General features: G+C 46.3%; 1 protein-coding gene across 1 annotated transcript in view; it reads left to right on the top strand.

Moving 5' to 3' along the window:
* Positions 1-17,116, top strand: part of SLC12A3 (solute carrier family 12 member 3) — a 251,049-nt gene that overhangs the window by 153,263 nt on the left and 80,670 nt on the right. The window contains exon 19 of the mRNA XM_069215813.1: positions 16,300-16,382. Within this exon, the coding sequence (XP_069071914.1) occupies positions 16,300-16,382 (83 nt within the window). The remainder of the gene's footprint in view (positions 1-16,299; positions 16,383-17,116) is intronic.

Genomic DNA, 17,116 nt, shown 5'->3' with positions numbered 1-17,116 from the left:
ATGTTAGTATGTATCTGGGCTTTTAACCATGCCCACCTCATGCCCATCACTTTCACTAGTTTGTGGGCTTGCCTTTCAAAAATCCTTTGATGACATTGGTAAATGCTTTACGTTTGACCTGCCTTGGGGTGGTTTGTTACCGCCTTGGGGACCGACCCTGTTACATGGATAATTGCACGTTTGCCAATATGTTTCACTGCAAGTGAACTTCTTTTTCCTTTTGAGTCTCTCCTTCGAGCTCCCACTCATGGTGGCTGTGGGGCTTTGAATTGACTTACTTATGTCAACTGTTTTACTTTTCATTTTTTCTCTCTTGTGTTTCTCCTTCGCACTCATGCTCATGGCGCTTTGAATCGGCTCGCACCGCCGTTACCCAGCTTCTCCCTTCCATCCCTCACTTCCCGGCTGGTTTGTCGTGTTAGTTAGCAACTTATCAAAGTGGGTGTTCATAACCAACTGCTGCTAGCTGTCAGAGAGAGCTTTGGTTGCTTAGTTCACGGGTGTTGTTAACAGCAGCTATGTGGGTACTGATGCGTAGTCTCAATTTATTTCCCTTTGCAATAAGCATTGCTTTCTTCTACTTCTCTAGTGAACAAATATCTGCGCGTTTAACTTATTCCCTTTCATGAACCCTGCTGGGGTCACAAAGTGAATAAGTCATATTAGAATTCTTCAACTTAGTTTGATCGTATAAAATCATGTACTGTATTCTCACTTGAAACAACCACATCATGTTCAGTTTGCAGAGGTAAAGAAAGATTACTTGCTAAAAAGCTGCATGTTTTCAATGGCTAGACATAGTGACCTTCTCAGGAAGGCAATATAAATTAGAGGAAAACGAGTTTACAGTAAATACCAGATTTTCGAATTTGCGGCTAAATAGCTGTAAAATAACTGTAGTTAGTAGCGCTACTTTGAAGGCAGAATGAATGCAAATGGCCTGACATTGTGGGCTCACCAAACACCTGTAAAAAAAAAAAAAGTTCACTGGTTTGACCTTTATCTATTAATTTATTTGCTGCTTCTGCAAAATACCACAGAGATAGGCAGGCTGCGCTGTTGCCTAGCAACAAGCTCAAAGCTATGATGGAACAGCATACTCTATTCCATTAAACCTATTGTACGGATGACACAGATGCGCGATTGTTGCAGAGATGTGAACTATTTATGGCGACCTCATATCTTTAAGCAATCCATCCGCACAGTTCTTAATGTAGTCTCGAAGACGCCGTGTGTTGCCACTTTAAAGAATCTGAGGACATAATGTACATTATTAGTCCCAGTAATGTACATTATTAGTCCCAGTTTGCTTTTTGGTGTCTCTTGCGTAGTCCGTGCTACCCGACACCAGAAGGGTCACGGGGCAACACCAGCAACAGAAATTAAAAAAAACTTGTGTTTCCTACACATTATATTTATGAGATGGTGTTATGAGCATTACAGTCTAATGCCAAAAGTGTATTTCTAATAAAGCTTTATATGATAATTGTATATGTTTTAATAATCTCTCCTTATTACAGTTATGACCATGATTCCGGCCAACTGAACATCCTTATTAAACTATGACTGTTTGAACACTCTTGATACGTTTGGGTGACTCTTCTAGTTTATTTCTCCTCTGTATCTGCCTTGTGTCTTTTTTGGGGGAATTGTGTTAGCCAGCCAGCAACTCTGATGGTGGGGTAGTGAAAGTAATATTCTATTGGAATTTGCATGGTAGATTTAAATTAGGACGCTAAATAGCAACATTTTCATTTTTTTTGCTGCAGATAGAGGAATAAGGTAAATGGAAGTGCTTTAGTTATATGAAGGGCCACTGGAATTATATGGCAGGAAAAGATGAAATTATGAGGCAGGGTTGACCAATTTATGTGGCAAGAAAAGTCAATTTATTGATTTACAATGCCAAAAGCTCTAACTTAAGAAAATGCGAGACCTATTGCATTTGCATGTTGAAGGTTACTCGTCAGGTGGTTAGACGGAGTAAGGGTGGCAGAGAGTTCCATATTCTAGTGGTGCTACCAGAGAAAGACTGGCTGGTGTATTGTTCTTGCCTGAAGGTGGGGGGATCCAGGAGCAGGGAATGGGCACTTCTGGAACCCCTATTTGCTCCGGAGATTTTCAGTTTCTCTTTTAGATAGGATGAGGAGGAGTGTAGCGATCCCTGGGTGATGCAAGCAATTTTTAATTGGCCCCACGGTTAATGGGGACAGGAGAAATGTGTTCACATTTCTTGAGACGTAAGACAAAGCGTATTGCAGCATGTAGTGTTGCTCTTTGTGGGCCTAGGTGAACTTTGGGAATGCCTGAGAGAAGAGCAATTCCATAGTCTAGTCTAGAGAGAACGAGAGACTGCACAACTGTTTTGAAGTCTTGTTCCGAAAGTGCTCTGATGCCCCAAAGCTGCCTAAGTTGGTGGCATGCACTGTTGGCCATGGCTGCTCTGTGGCTATGAAGATTGAGACGATTGTCCAGGATGGTGCCGAATGACCTGGTACCCATGACAATGCTAGGGCAGCCTATGAAGGTGGGAAAGTTGGCCATTCATACTTGTACAAGTGTTTGTTCTTTCAGAGGTGAGTTTAAAAAAAATTCTGTATTAGTTGGGTTGAGTTTTAAATGGTGGTTGGACATCCAGTTTTGAATCTTTAAGAGTGTATTTGAAAGCAGGGCACTGTCCTCCCGGGATGAGATTTTCAAGTATGTTTGGGTATCGTCGGCGTAAAGGTGAAAGAGAATCCCAGAGTTTCTGAGAATCACTCATAGTGGTTATAAGTAGAGGTTGAGGAGGGTTGGGGAGAGGATCGAACCTTGAAGGACACCTTGGTGAATGCTGACTGGTCTTGAGAATGAGTTGCCCGTTTCCACAATCTGGGAACTGTTGGATTTAAATGTTATGGAGAACAAATGTGCCCCCCAATTCACTTTTGAATTTATCATAATGGCTGGAAGGACATCAGTTCCGGTGGATCTTGTTAGCTTAATTGAAACAATGAGACGTTTCACTGTTGAATCAGAAAAAAGGGAAAGGAGATTGTTTTTGTTCAGAGGGCCAGATGCCTTGGTCACCCCCATCTTCCCCCTTATACATTCATGACAAATGCTTCACCCATGCCTTTGGCATAACCAGGCTTCCAGCCCTTGTCTCACTGCTGGTCCCTGCTGTGAACTCCTCTTCTCACTAGTTTCCTGAATTTCTGGGCATTCGTGGTAGTGATTACATCCAGCAGTATCTCCCAATAATTCTTATAATAATATGCTTGAAAAACGTTTAAAAGTTTCTCAATAAGAGTTGCTGTCCCTATTTGAAGATTTTGGCCATTTGAGATTCCCTAGCTTCCTTTTCCATTCCAGGCATTCAGAATCAAACCACAGAATCTTTACTTTCCCTGACACCCAGGGAACATTTATGTGTGAGGTTGATTTTTGCCACTTCACTTCTAAGCAGCTAACTATATAATTTATTGTAACTGCTTGATGGTGGTTGGGTTCTAATGAAGAAAAGCCAAATGATTTAAGCCATTACTTTTGTGTAAGCCACACAATAAGTAGAGGTGGTGAGGACAGATGTTTGAGAACTATAATGGGGAAATTCACTATCAACTGGTCATTTGTGTCTTTGACAGCGATCCTAGATTTAATGTGGCTTTTAATGAAATGTGATCCCTTTTTGGGAAATTAAGTGGTTGGAAATTCAAAGCTAGAGGACAGTGCCATGCCTGAATGAAAATGTAGTTTATAGGGCCCCTTAAATTCCCATGCTTAAATGTCTATTGTACTTGGAAATCTGATTGAAAGTGGCTGCTTAAGGAGCCCCATCTTTAAAAAATGTTTCCCTGCAAACCTTGATCTTTGACACTTCCAAATGTTAGCCAACAGCACTGAGTATGAGTATGCTCTCATCAAATCCCAATGGAGGGCATCTTCATTTAGGAGTTTAAAATGCATATTAAAACTACCCAATATTTATACAATTCAAGATAAAAGTTGGCCAGAAGAGCCCTCAGATTGATTGAACTTAAAGGCCCTTACGATTCCTCATGATCCCTCTGTGCCCCGCTCTCCACAGCCCTGCAGTACCTTGTGGTGCATCTCATGATGAATTCAGAGTATTCCTTCCAGGCACCCCTACCCTTGGGAAGCCCACTACTGGAATCCCCAGCTAGTCGGCTGTGCCTGGCATGGAGCAGAGCCAACCACAGGGCAGGCTTCAGTGTAAAGGTGGCTACCAATACCCATAATGTCTACCACCACATTGCCAGCAAAGCAGCAGTCCAGCAAAACCTCAGCAAAACATCTACTCAATGAGCTTTGCTGCCATCCTATCCAATGCATAAATTGTGCCGATTTCAATTTCACTGATGATTCCATCAACATTATTCGTTCAAAATTTTGGTGTTTGGGAGCCGCAGATCGGAAGCGAAGGATAAATCCAGAAAGAGAGGCACAAGCACATGCCAATGATGGAAGAGTAGGAATATGAGCTATGAAAATGGACCACTTACTTATTGCGTGTGTACAGGCACTACCACACCTATACATAAAAACATTCAGGCAACCCATATCCATTTACAAAGTGGAAGAAATGGCCCTATTGCTCTACACCAGTGATTCCCAAGGTTTTGACTCCTGAAGACCCCACTGAACCACTACTGGAAGCCGGGGACCCCCAAGCAATTTGTATGATTTAAATTTCAAACGTTAAAACAGTAATTTGCAAGAAATAAACAAACAAGCACACGCCAAACAAAAACTCAAATGACTAAAGATATAATTAGTATTGAAAAAATATGCAAAAATCAAAATGTTTTAACGGGAAGGTTGGCACTTGTTCTTGGCGACTAACTTCAGCGTTTAGTTTTATTTAGGAAAGCTGAATCCTCAGGTCGCATTCTCCATTTCATAGGCAATTTCAATTTTTTTTAAGTACATAAGATCTGAGGAAGCTTTTTCACATAAATATGTGGTGGGGAAAGAAAGTAAAAACATAAGGGCCTCATCTCTCCATAGCCTCTCTGTCACATGTATTTAATTTGTTTTATAGCACCCCTCATACCAGAGTAGGGTGTCAAGCACTTTATAGGAGACTGCAAGGTGTAGGATTCACGTCATCCACACTGGTATTCATTTTCTAAGAGTGCTTGGTGTGGAGAAGCACAATCTCTTTAATAATAAGAATGTATTTCTTTGCAAGCAAACTTTTTTTAGCAGCATAAGGATAATGAAAGACTGGGAAAAAACATAACTTTCTAATTTGTGGCATGCAGTTTGCAAGCAGGTCTTTGATGGCAGTTCATAGCTCACTGTGCTAGATTACGATTTTAACTTATGAATTGCACCTGCAACAAAAGAATCTCTGTAACAAAAGCAGTAACCCAATATTCTATGCACATAAAATACTGTTCTTTGCATGATACTCATTCTTTGCAGCAGGCATATTAACCATCTGAGCTACCATAGGTGACTCAAAAATGCCACTAGACAAAACTTCCATCTCTCTCTCCAGCAGGTACAATAATCACCAGACTTATCTTGGAGCATTTATTTTTGCCTGAAAGCTGTTGGATGTACAAGGAACTTTGCAGTGGTGCATGAGCAAGCACCTTAGGCCTCATTTCCAAGGGCCCAGGACTGGCATGGCAAAACTTGGCAGGACAGGGTCACAGATGGCAGAGTTCAGGTGCAGCATTAGGTTGGTTGGAAGTCTTATATGTCCGTGAGACTTCAGATCAGGAGACCAATTGGCTGCCCCTTCGATTCACTCTGGGTTCAAGTGATGCAGTTCCAGTCCTTCTCACCCAGTCAGGGCAACAGCAGGAAGCAGGAAGCAGGACAGCACAGCAAGGCTGGAGTCCAGCAAAAGCAGCAGTCCAGCAAAGCAGCGGTCCTGAAGAGTGTCACTCCTTCAGCCGCACAGCGGTCTTTCTTCCTGGCAGAGTAGTCACAGGTCCAGAGGTGTACTGAATTGGTTGTGTCAGAGGTCCAGTACTTATACCCAGCTTGTCCTCTGAAGTGGGGGAAACTTCAAAGACAGGCCTTTGAAGTGCACAAAGGTCCTGACCTTCCTTTCATGGCTCTAGATTCACTACAGTGGGTTGTGCAGCTTTTTGTTTGGGGCAGGACACAGCCTATTCAGGTGTAAGTGAGACTCTGGCCAGCTCCTCTTTCCCATCCTGCCAGGGTGGCCCATCAAGGCCCATCAAGTAAATCTAAACTTCCATTCGGTGTGGCAGTCTACACAAAGCCCAGCTGTCACCCACCCCTGACAAGTGATAGGAGACATGTAGCAGGCACCAAATAGCTGAAGTAGGAAAATGCCAACTTTCTAAAAGTGATATTTTTAGAATTATGATTTAATATCTGACTTTACCACAAATTGTGTTTTTAAATTGTGATTCCAGAGACACTAAACTCAAAAAATGTATCTTTCTAGATTGTGAATTACAAGATGTAATGATGTAATCCCAATGTTATCCTGTGCAAGAGGTAGGCCTTGCTGTAGTGAACAACAACTTTAGAAGTTTTTCACTACCAGGATATGTAAGACCTAAAAGTACATGTTCTGCTTTTCAAATACATTGCACCCTGCCCTCTGGGCTGCCCATTGCCTACCTTGGAGTGACATATGTATAAAAAGGGAAGGTTTGGGCCTGGCAAAAGGGCTATTTTGCCAGCTCAACATGGGAATGAAAAACTGCACACACAAGCTGTGCTGTGGCAGGCCTGAGACAAGATTAGAGGGCTCCTTAAGTGGTGACACAATCAGTGCCTTAGGCCCACAAGTAGAATTTAATGTACAGGCCCTGGGCACCTGTAGTGTATTGTACTAGGGACTTATAAGTATAATAAATATGCCATTTACAGATAAGCCAATGTTACCATGTTCTAGGGGAGCGAGCACAAGCACTGGTTAGAAGTGGTAAACTGCACAGAGTCTTTAAGCCAGCAAAAACATGGAGGATGTAGGCAAAAAGTTGGGGGAAAGACCATTCTAAGGCTGTCAGGTCTAACACTCATGCCTAAAAAACAAATGTGACCTTGTGTAACTGGTAGTCATCTAAGGTGCCCATATAAAGCGCTCCAATACTGGTTGAGTTTCCTCTACATAAAATTACCCTGAAAGACCTGAGGAGGGGTGCCACAAAAGAAAGGGTAGCAGGGAGGGGGCCTGGTAAGACGGGGAGGTAAGTAGAGAGGAAGGCCCTGTGCATTTTTGAGGGACTGGCAGGGAGGTTACAGGTGAATTTAAGACCTCTGACGTCAGGTAGCCTGTTGGCTAACCTCCTTTTATTGGCTCAGTGCAGCACAGAGCTAATAAAAGGAGGATTATATACGTATCACAGAGTGGTTGTCTCCACTGTGTAGTTGCATATAGAACCTAGTTACCGTTAGAACATCACCATTTGATAAATCTTCACAAAATTTACCAGGGTGCCTCCACCTCAGCTCATTCCTGGAAAGTTTCTGGGTGTGCCATCAAGCAGCGGCTGATAAAAAAGGGTAGTCCCAAAACGCAATTAACCCATGCAGTTTTCCATAGGAAAATTGAACACCAATACCACGCAAATGGCTGAACAAAATTACACCAAATTTGACAGAAAGGTAGATCTTGGTTCAGAAAGCGTGATTTTTGTGATATAGTGTAAATCTGTTCAGTAGTTTTTGAGAAATGAAGGTTCAAAAACGTTTTATATATCGACAGTTGGGTTTGGGGAAGGCTTGCGAGAGTCCCACAATCATGCAATCTCAAATAACAGAACGATCTGATGGGCTGAACGGCTTATTATTTTCTGTTGGCTGCCTTGTTCCCGCAAATCATTCTGATTGGGCCCAACATGAAGAGAAATGCTGCCCATGCCATTTCAGGACACAGGAGCTCAGTCCTCGTAAAAAAAAGCAAAAAGTTTTTTTTTTTTTTTTTTTCTTTCGGTTTCCGCAATATGGCAGATGTCCTATGGGAGCTACCATGGCCATCTGGACTACCGCTGGAGTACGGTGGCCGCATTGTTTCCCATGAGGGGCTCTCGGTATCAGAATTTGTTTTTAAAAAAGAAGGGGGAAGCCGGGCCCAAGTGTGTGGTGGGTTGAACTGAACAAGTGAAGGCTATGTGCAACAGGGGGGTTTGACTGCAGGGTTGGACGCAGGGCCTGGCTGCAAGCCAGATACTGCAGCCAACCCCAGACCGTGTACTGTCAAAGGTTGGCTGCCCACGGGGGGTTGGGAGCAGGGCATGGCCGCAGGCAAATGCGTGGCAGAGAGTTGGCTGCCCAAGGTGGATTGAGAGCAGGGCCTGGCCATGACGGCTGTGCATAGAAGGGTCTTAGTGACTTGATGGGACTTGGTTGTGTAGTGTTTTATTGGGACTCAGGAGATTAGCTTAGCCTTTTGGCTTGCAGGCCTGTGCCCCCGTTACCTAGTGACTTTTAACCTACTTAGCCTGTTCTGTTTTAGCCTATTTATTTTATTATTTATTTTAAGATGACTGCCATTGTTTATAGTTAGAGAAATGTTTTTATTTGCATTATTAGTGTCACTGTGTGAAGGCGCCACTATCAGCATCATAATCAAGTAATGTACATCGGTATTGGCATCATGTCCCTTTCTCACTTACGGGTGACAGGAACATAATGTACACTTGTCGGGATTGTTTACATAATTGCCGCCACAAGTATGCCTTCTTATCTATTGTTTGGGAACATATCTGCATCAGGGGTCCTACATGGTCTGTAGAAATACAATTCACACAGACAAGATTATCAGAGGGATTCCTATCAGATGCCATCAAAGCCATCTATCCTGCACATCACCTTGCTGTAGAACTTAGCCTTCGTGTCACCATGGAGTCTGACCTAGTGATCTCATTCCAAGGTAACGAGGGTTGGGGGGCGTTTCTCATGGACATGGTACTGGCACATTAGGTTTATCACACCTAGCTGTCATTAGGTTAGAGATTAGGTTCTCCATGCTAAAGTTTTTACATCACATGTTTATTGCAAGATGGTGGGGGCCTTTGTACTCACGACTCTCATCTTAACAATTATGCTTCTTTTATTATTCATTATCCTAACCATTGCAGCTTCTGCATTTTAGTGTAGATTGCAGTCATTTCAATAAATATATTGAAAACTTTCCTGCATCTCCTTCATTGCCTGTGTGTGACGGAGACTTAGTATTAATGTGAGAAAACAGTAATCTCCGTTCCACCACGACTCCCCTGAGATGTCGCATTTTAGAGTCCATGTGTAAAGGCTGCCAGAAATCACATTTTAATGTTTGGGTTTTTGGTGAGGTACTGCTTGTGAGCCAGGACGGTTGGGCCGACAGTTGCGACTTGTTGTAGGATTGGCCTAGTCGCCTACAAACAAAAGTGCTGTCATCTTTAAATCATCAGTCTCGCCTAGAGCGAGAGTCCAGCTATGTTAGTTGTCTGGAGGGAATGAGCTCTCTGTAAAGAGTTGTGCACACGGTGAAGGCTATGAGTACTGTGGGCATGGCCACATAATGGGACTTGGATACTTGCAGGTAGTGGTCTCTCCATGAAAAGCTCTGCTCCGAGTGAAAGTTGTACAAATTATCAGTTTGCCCTCTTAATGGGCCATGGATGTCTGGAGGGACTGGGCTCTCTGTGAAGAGTTTTCCACAGGATGAAGGCTTTGTGTAGTATGAGCTTGGGCACCAAATGGGGCTTGGGTGTCTGGAGGTAGCGGATGCTCTGTGAAAATTTGTGCACATTGTGAAAGTTGCGCATAGTAGGGCTTGGCCACCTAATGGGGCTTTTTGTCTCTAGAGGAAGTCGACGCAGTCTAATTATTTTATAAGCACATGTGTACACTGGTTAGTCGAAACGCGTTGTTTCTTTTGTTTGTTGCACTTAATAAATTAAGTCAAGTTAATTCACCGTAACCGAGTGCGCTGCCCTGGAATTTTGGTTATTATATAAGCATATATCTTTATGTAACTTATTCTTTACATTATCCTGTGCCCTTCAGTGCTTTCAAAGGCTGTTCTGGTTTCTAAACTGAATTAAATAGCAGTATGATGGATGATGTCATGAATATTATCATTTGAGATGTCAGTGATGTCATTGACCACGTCACAAGTGATGTACTATGTGATGTCATGAGCAGTGCATGGCATGAGCGCAAGTTAGAGTGAGCACAGTAAACTAGGTGAATATTTTAGTTTAAAGTAGCATTTTTTACCTGGCACTTTCATCTAAATGTAACTTCACCATAAGATTTGTTTATTTTCAGTGAACTAAGTTTTTATTTTAATGTAACGTAAGATAATATACCCACCTAATGGTACTTGGGTCTTTGTTGGGAGTGTACTGCATGCACAGTCGATGCACTCAGTGCTGACTGTGCATCATAGGGGCTTACTCCCCTAATAGCATTTGCGTGTCTAGAGGGAGTCTGCTGTATGCATAGTCTTCTTCCTGAACGCAGAGTAGTAGTGGCTTGCCCAAACAATGGGTCTTAGGTCTCTGGGGGGACTGGGCTCTATGCACAATCTGTGCATTCATTGCTGACTCCGTAGTATGGGTGTGCTCACCTCATTGTGCTTGTGTGTCTGGATGGAGTGTGCTCAACGAACAGTCTGCGCATTGAGTGCAGACTGTGCATAGAAGGGCCTTGCCCACCTAATGGGGCTTAAGTCTTTGGAGGGTGTGGACTCTGCACACAGTCTGTGCACTGAGTATAGACTGTGCATAGTAGGGGCTTACCCATGTAATTGGGCTTCATGGTGTATTAGGAGTCAACTCTCCTGAAGGCTGTGCTTTAATATTCTTTTTGTTGGGTCTCTTCTGCAGGACCATGATGACATTTTGTTTTTTATTTTGGCCCCCGTTGGCAGGCGTGGGCTTCCACTGGTAGGTATCCCTACCCTGCCCACTTATGACCTTATTTTTTTTATGTTCAGGGCTCTGGACTGATTCAACAAGTCCTGTAATGGCAGCTGTCAATGAGGTCTTTCAATCCTGCATTACTCCTGCAGAACCAGCCAATAAGATTGTTGATTTTTCACACTTAAGTCCTGTGGGACTTCAGTGGCAACAAATATCTAAACATTTTGAAACTCAGTTTCTCAAAACTAGCTTAACAGATTTACACCAAATCACAAAATCAGGCATTCTTGATAAAGAACTCGCTTTCTGCCAAATTTGATGTAATTCTCTTCCACCATTTTTGCAAATATCCTATGGGAAATTGCTCAGGGAAAGCGCATTTTGGGACCCTCTTTTTTTCTTGGACCCTGCTTGGCGGATCACACTGAACTTTTCTAGGAAGAGGCTGAGGTGGATGAACTTTTAGCGGTGGAGCCGCTGCCGGTCTGGCCGGCGCCGGTGGCTGAGGCAACGTGCTCGAGCCTGGAGAGTGGGAGTGGCTTGGGCGCCTACTGTGGAGAGGCTTGCGGCCCCCGTGAGGCCGGTCGGCCCCATTTGCTGCACGGGAGAGCAGAGCCTGCAGGGCAGAGAATCAGGCCCCACCTGGGAGGACCAGCTGGGTGCCCACACGTGGCGAGCAGCTGGGGAGCAGTGATCCTGGCGCAGTGAGGCGCGGCGACATCAGGCCACTTGGATAGGTGCTCGTTTGCCCAGGTGAGGTAGTGGAGGAGAGGTTGGGGCCACCAAGGGGGGGGTGCCTTGAGGGCCCCATGAGGCCGGGCAGCCCCTCCCTTGAAAGACGATCCTCGGCCGGAGGGCAGAGTGCGTGGAGGGTGTTTGCGGGGAAGCCCGAGACAGAGGGGCCCCTCCCCCAAACTTCCTGACCCTGAGGTGCAATGCTGCGTGCGAGTAGGCGAAGAGATCCTGGGAGAAGTGGGCAATACGCTAGTAGAGGCATTGTGACGCTCCGGCCTGGTGAGACGACATGGTGAAGGACAGGGATGGCAAACAGCCTCTGGCTTCCCAGCAGCGCATCGATCAGTTCACCACACAGGCGGTCCCCCAGGGAATGAGTGATTCGACGTTAGGAAGACCCGCCGTGGAGGGGGTGGGAACGATCCTCCAGGCCATTCTGTCCTCACAGCTGGCAGTTGAGACTAAAATTGGTGAAGTACGTGAGGACGTGGGCCTATTGCGGCAGGATCTGCGGATGGCAGTGGGCCGCATCACGGAGGTCAAGGACCGGGTTTCTCAGGCGGAAGTCGAGCTCGCAGAGCTCAAAACGAAAGTCGTCTAGCTGATGACCCGCACAGCCGAGCTGCACCACCGAGCCGAAGATGCGGAGAACCGCTCCAGGCGTAACAACCTGTGCTTCGTTGGCTTCCCGGAGGGAGGGGAGGCGAGCTAGGCCATCAAGGTTTTGGAGAACTGGATTAGATCCTGAGTACCAGACCAGCATCTCTCCCCCTGGTTTGCGATTGAGCGGGCTCACAGGGCGCTCGCGCCCAGACCTTCTCCTGGGGGACCCAGGTGGTCATTGATTGCACGATTTCTTAACTTCAAGGATCGCAACACCATCCTTAGAGAAGCTAGAGCACGCTCGGGCCTCCGTTGGGACAACCACAGGATCTTAATCTTCCCAGACTACACCCGGAAGGTGCAGACCAAGCGCTGCTCCTACGAAGGAGTTAAACAAAAGGTCAGGGCAATACAGTTAAGCTATGTGCTTCTTTTACCCACATGCCCTAAGGTCCTCATGGGCGGGAAGACCTTCTTCTTTGAGTCACCCGAAAGGGTGTGGGGCTGGCTGATTGAGGAGAACCGGTTGGCCCGGAGGGGCCCCCCAGGCCCAGGGGGGCTCCCCAGGTCCTAGCCAAGTTGATCCCCCGGGGCGCAGACGCACCCTGTCCCGCCGAAGGAAACAAAGTGGTCCGGGCAGCCCGTCGGCTGGGGAACCCGTGGTCGGGGCTCCCCTGTCCTGAGAGGAGGGCCCCCTCAGACGCCCCAGAGGAGAAGAGGCCTGCACGGGCCGTGGAGGAGGACTGCCTCAGCCAGGGTCCCTCACTCTCCTGAAGGGCATTACTCTCAGACTTCCTGCAGCGGGCCCCGGGCGCTGCAGATCTTGGGACTGTTTTCGGAGGCCTCCGGCCTGATACTCAATCCCAGTAAATCTCTGCTAGTGCCACTGCACCCCGCAAGGGACTGCTTTGACTGGCAACATTCCATCCCTATCAGGCGTAACAGCTTCCGGTATCTTGGAGTAACCGTGGCTCTGCTGCCTGAAGTGGCCTGGGCACTTAGGGGGTCATTCTGACTCCCGCCGGCCGCGGTAACTGCGGTGCCGGCGGGAGCCGCCAGAATACCGCTGCGCGGTCAGAAGACCGCCGCGGTTATTCTGTGTTTCCCGCTGGGCGGGCGGGCGACCGCCAGAAGGCTGCCCGCCCGCCCAGCGGGAAACCCCTTTCCACGAGGATGCCGGCTCCGAATGGAGCCGGCGGAGTGGAAAGGGTGCGACGGGTGCAGTTGCACCCGTCGCGAATTTCAGTGTCTGCTATGCAGACACTGAAATTCTCAGTGGGGCCCTGTTACGGGGGCCCCTGCAGTGCCCATGCCATTGGCATGGGCACTGCAGGGGCCCCCAGGGGCCCCACGACACCCCATACCGCCATCCTGTTCCTGGTGGCCAAAGCCGCCAGGAACAGGATGGCGGTATGGGGGTCGGAATCCCCATGGCGGCGCAGCTGGAGGATTCCCCAGGGCAGCGGAAAACCGGCGGTACACCGCCGGTTTTCCGTTTCTGACCGCGGCTGTACCGCCGCGGTCAGAATGCCCTTGGGAGCACCGCCAGCCTGTTGGGGTTGCTCCCGCGGTCCCCGGCCCTGGCGGTCCATGACCGCCAGGGTCGGAATGACCGCCTTAATGTTTTGGCGCTCACTCGAAAAGTCAAGAATGACCTCCAGAGATGGCAGGCCCTGCCCCTCAACATATTTGGCAGGATAGCTCTCTATAAAATGATGGTATTGCCCCGGTTCCTCTACCTGCTCCAGAACTACCCCTACCCCGTGCCTAGGTGGTGGTTTAAGGAGATAGATGCTACAGTGCGACAATCTTTATGGTATGGCACCCCGGCCCTGGCTGGCACCCATCAAAGAGATGTGTATGAAGGAGGTTTGGGGATGTCCAACATTTACCCTTATTATATAGCAATGATCTACTGGTGATAAACGACAGGATGAGGGGGGGCTGGCCTGACCCTGCATACCAGCTAGAACTCCTGACGATGGGCTTCTCTGGCTTACTTGGGGTGCTATATGATAACCCCTTGCCTTGCACAATCCCGGAGGTGACCAGGGTGGTGCTGATGGGTTGGAGGGAGCACAGAAGGTGACAGGTTGGTGGCGCTGTCTTACCCAAAAGACCCCGCTGTGGCAGGGGGGTGGCTGGGGAGGTCTCCGCTTTTGAGGGATTTAAAAAATGGGACCTTGTAGGCATCTCACAGTTGGGGGATGTCTGGGGGGGGTCACGCATGCGGTCCTTCGAGGAGCTTCAGCAGCAATATTCACTCAACAAGACCCAATTCCATAAATACCTACAGCTCCGGCACACGTTAAACATGAACGTCCGGACCGGCATGGTCCTCCCTGAATTTAGTCCCATGGAGGCCAAGGTGCTGATGGGCAGCCTGGATAAAGGGGTAGTGTCGCAGATCTACCGCTCCCAGGTCACTAACACAACTCAGACGCTGGACAAACCCCGACAGTGGTGGGAGGTATGGGTGGGCCCCTTATAGGATGAGGACTGGAGAGATGCACCGATGGCCCCTAGAACATTGACTATGACCACCCGTCTTCGCGTGGTGCAGGTATACTACTTACACACGGCCTATCTCACGCCCACCAGGTTATTTAAGGCAGACCTCCAGCCCCATGCAGATTGTCCCCGTTGCGCTGGCCCCAACACTGGCATTTACCATATGGTGTGGACCTGCCCACACATAGCTTCCTACTGGCGGGCGGTGGCGACTGAAATCTCCAGAGTCTTGCAGGTGGAGGTGGAGACGGCCCAGTTGGCGCTTTTATTGGGGGTTATGGAAGGAGTGGGGTCCAGTAGAGCGGAACTGACCTTTTTGGGGGTGGCTTGCCTGGTAGTGAAAAGAGATATTGTAGCTGGCTGGAAGGTGGAGGCAGCGCCAACGATTATGAAGTGGCTTTGCGGAGTGGACTGGTGTGCCCAGCGAGAAAAACTTGTGTTCGAGGCAAGAGGGTGCCTGGTCAAATACGAGAGAGTGTGGGGGAAGTGGATGGCCACCTGGGGAGAGGATTCAGGATCTGGGGCTTAGGTGCTGTTGCTGTGAGGTGCCCTGTTCCTGATTGTTCTGACTAATGTCAATCATGTACCTATGTCACTTCTACTGAACTGTATGGTGCCATGTCAGAAGGGGCGGGGTGTGACCTATTCAGTGTATGTTTTTTTTTTTTTTTTTTTTTTACAAAACTAATAAAGTTGTTTATCAAAAAAAAAGGGAATAATTTGACACATGTGATGCACGATTCTCAAGATCAAATGTAAAGTCATGTTGCTCTAAACACTAATCTGGAGAAAAATTATAAATAAGATTACAGACGGTAAGAAGAAAACAGGAGGGGGGTGGGGTGGAGAAAGAAGAAAAAGAAGCAAAGGGTGGAAGGATCATTACGTCATGGTATGTTATCATTAACCAATAATCACATACAGCTCTTCATCAATGTTGAGCCCATATGGATATTTTGTGTTTAGCAATAATGTATTTTGATTCAAGACACTTCAGGATTTTTTCTCAGTCACCACCTAAGCAAGGCCTTGTTAATGCCAAAAACACAGGCATTTTCAGTATTGCCATTATGAGATTCTCTACATGGTATGAGGGAACATCATTTTTTATATCTCTGGTGTACTTCAAAATCCACTTGCATAGTGGAAATATGCTTCAAGATACCTTAAACTATGTTTACTTTTCCTCCAGTATTTTGATTTTTGTTTTATTTTTTAACAGCGTTTTACTAACACTGGCAAAGCCGATAACTTGATCCTGTATTAGTAAAGGCAAGACCTATTGACTTAGCTAATGCTGGTTTCATTTGTTAAGGCATGAAGATACATATACTAAAAATGAATATAATTTTAATTTAAGATATGGGAAATGCTTTCATCGCTTCTCACCATATTCAAAGAAAATATTCTGCCCTTTCCCAGTGAATTTGTCACATTCCAAATTAGACTTATTTTATCATGTTAAGGAATCTTTAAAAAAAAGTGGAGGGCATATGAATGCATGAAGTAGGGGACATTCTTATGGCTTTGTATTATTAAACATTACAATACCTCCCATGTTCATAATAATGTATCATCTCATGTCTTTTTCTCTTTATAGTGATGCCTTTGACTTCAAATTTGGTCTGTGCTTATTGCGAATGAAAGATGGACTGGACAGTTCACGAGTAATGCAAGCTCATAGTAAGTGTATGCAGAATTGTGAGCTCTGTACAGCCAGTGGTGTCACACAAGCAGGTAACCATTGACAACTACACCAGGGCCAGACTGAGAAAAGCAGACCTGGTATTGTTTTTTTAGACCGGCCCTCATACTGCACAGCGCAAGCAAGTGCAGTGAGCGACCCTTACTACCGCTATGGATGTTTTTGGGGGGTTTGCTCCAAGAAAGTTTAAAAATTGTAAATATGGTACCTTGTTCAATCATTGACTAGATGGACAGAGATTGAAGACATGGCTACAATGCTCAGTGAATGAATGGATTCATGGATGGAAAGAATGGATGACAATGAATAAAGATGTTTAGCTACATGGAGCAAAAGGTATCAATTCACTGATCAAGGGAGGGTGCTTTTGTTCTAATTCTAGCTGCTGCATCAAAACATCAACCTCCCCATATGCTCCCACCAACAATGAGTTTTACACAGTTCACTGGTTTAGCACCTCAAAGAATTAAACACAAAACATTAAGCTCTGATGGAAAACAGGTGAAACAGATAACCATGAAGAGGATGAATTGCACAACGTGAAACCAGGAAACCTGTCACCAATTCTGGCTTCCACTTGACCACATTGTGTGATCCTAGGCAACTACTTGTTCTCACAGTGCCTTCTATCCTCTCCCTGAGAAAAACAAAAGCATGCCCCTCACCTTGCTTTCCCCTAAAGCCCTAAAGGTCAGCACTGCTTGTGGCAACC

This window comes from Pleurodeles waltl, chromosome 12, assembly GCF_031143425.1.
Source record: "Pleurodeles waltl isolate 20211129_DDA chromosome 12, aPleWal1.hap1.20221129, whole genome shotgun sequence".
NCBI lineage: Eukaryota > Metazoa > Chordata > Amphibia > Caudata > Salamandridae > Pleurodeles > Pleurodeles waltl.
The sequence above is the reverse complement of the archived record's forward strand: the minus strand, read 5'-3'. Positions and strand labels throughout refer to the sequence as shown.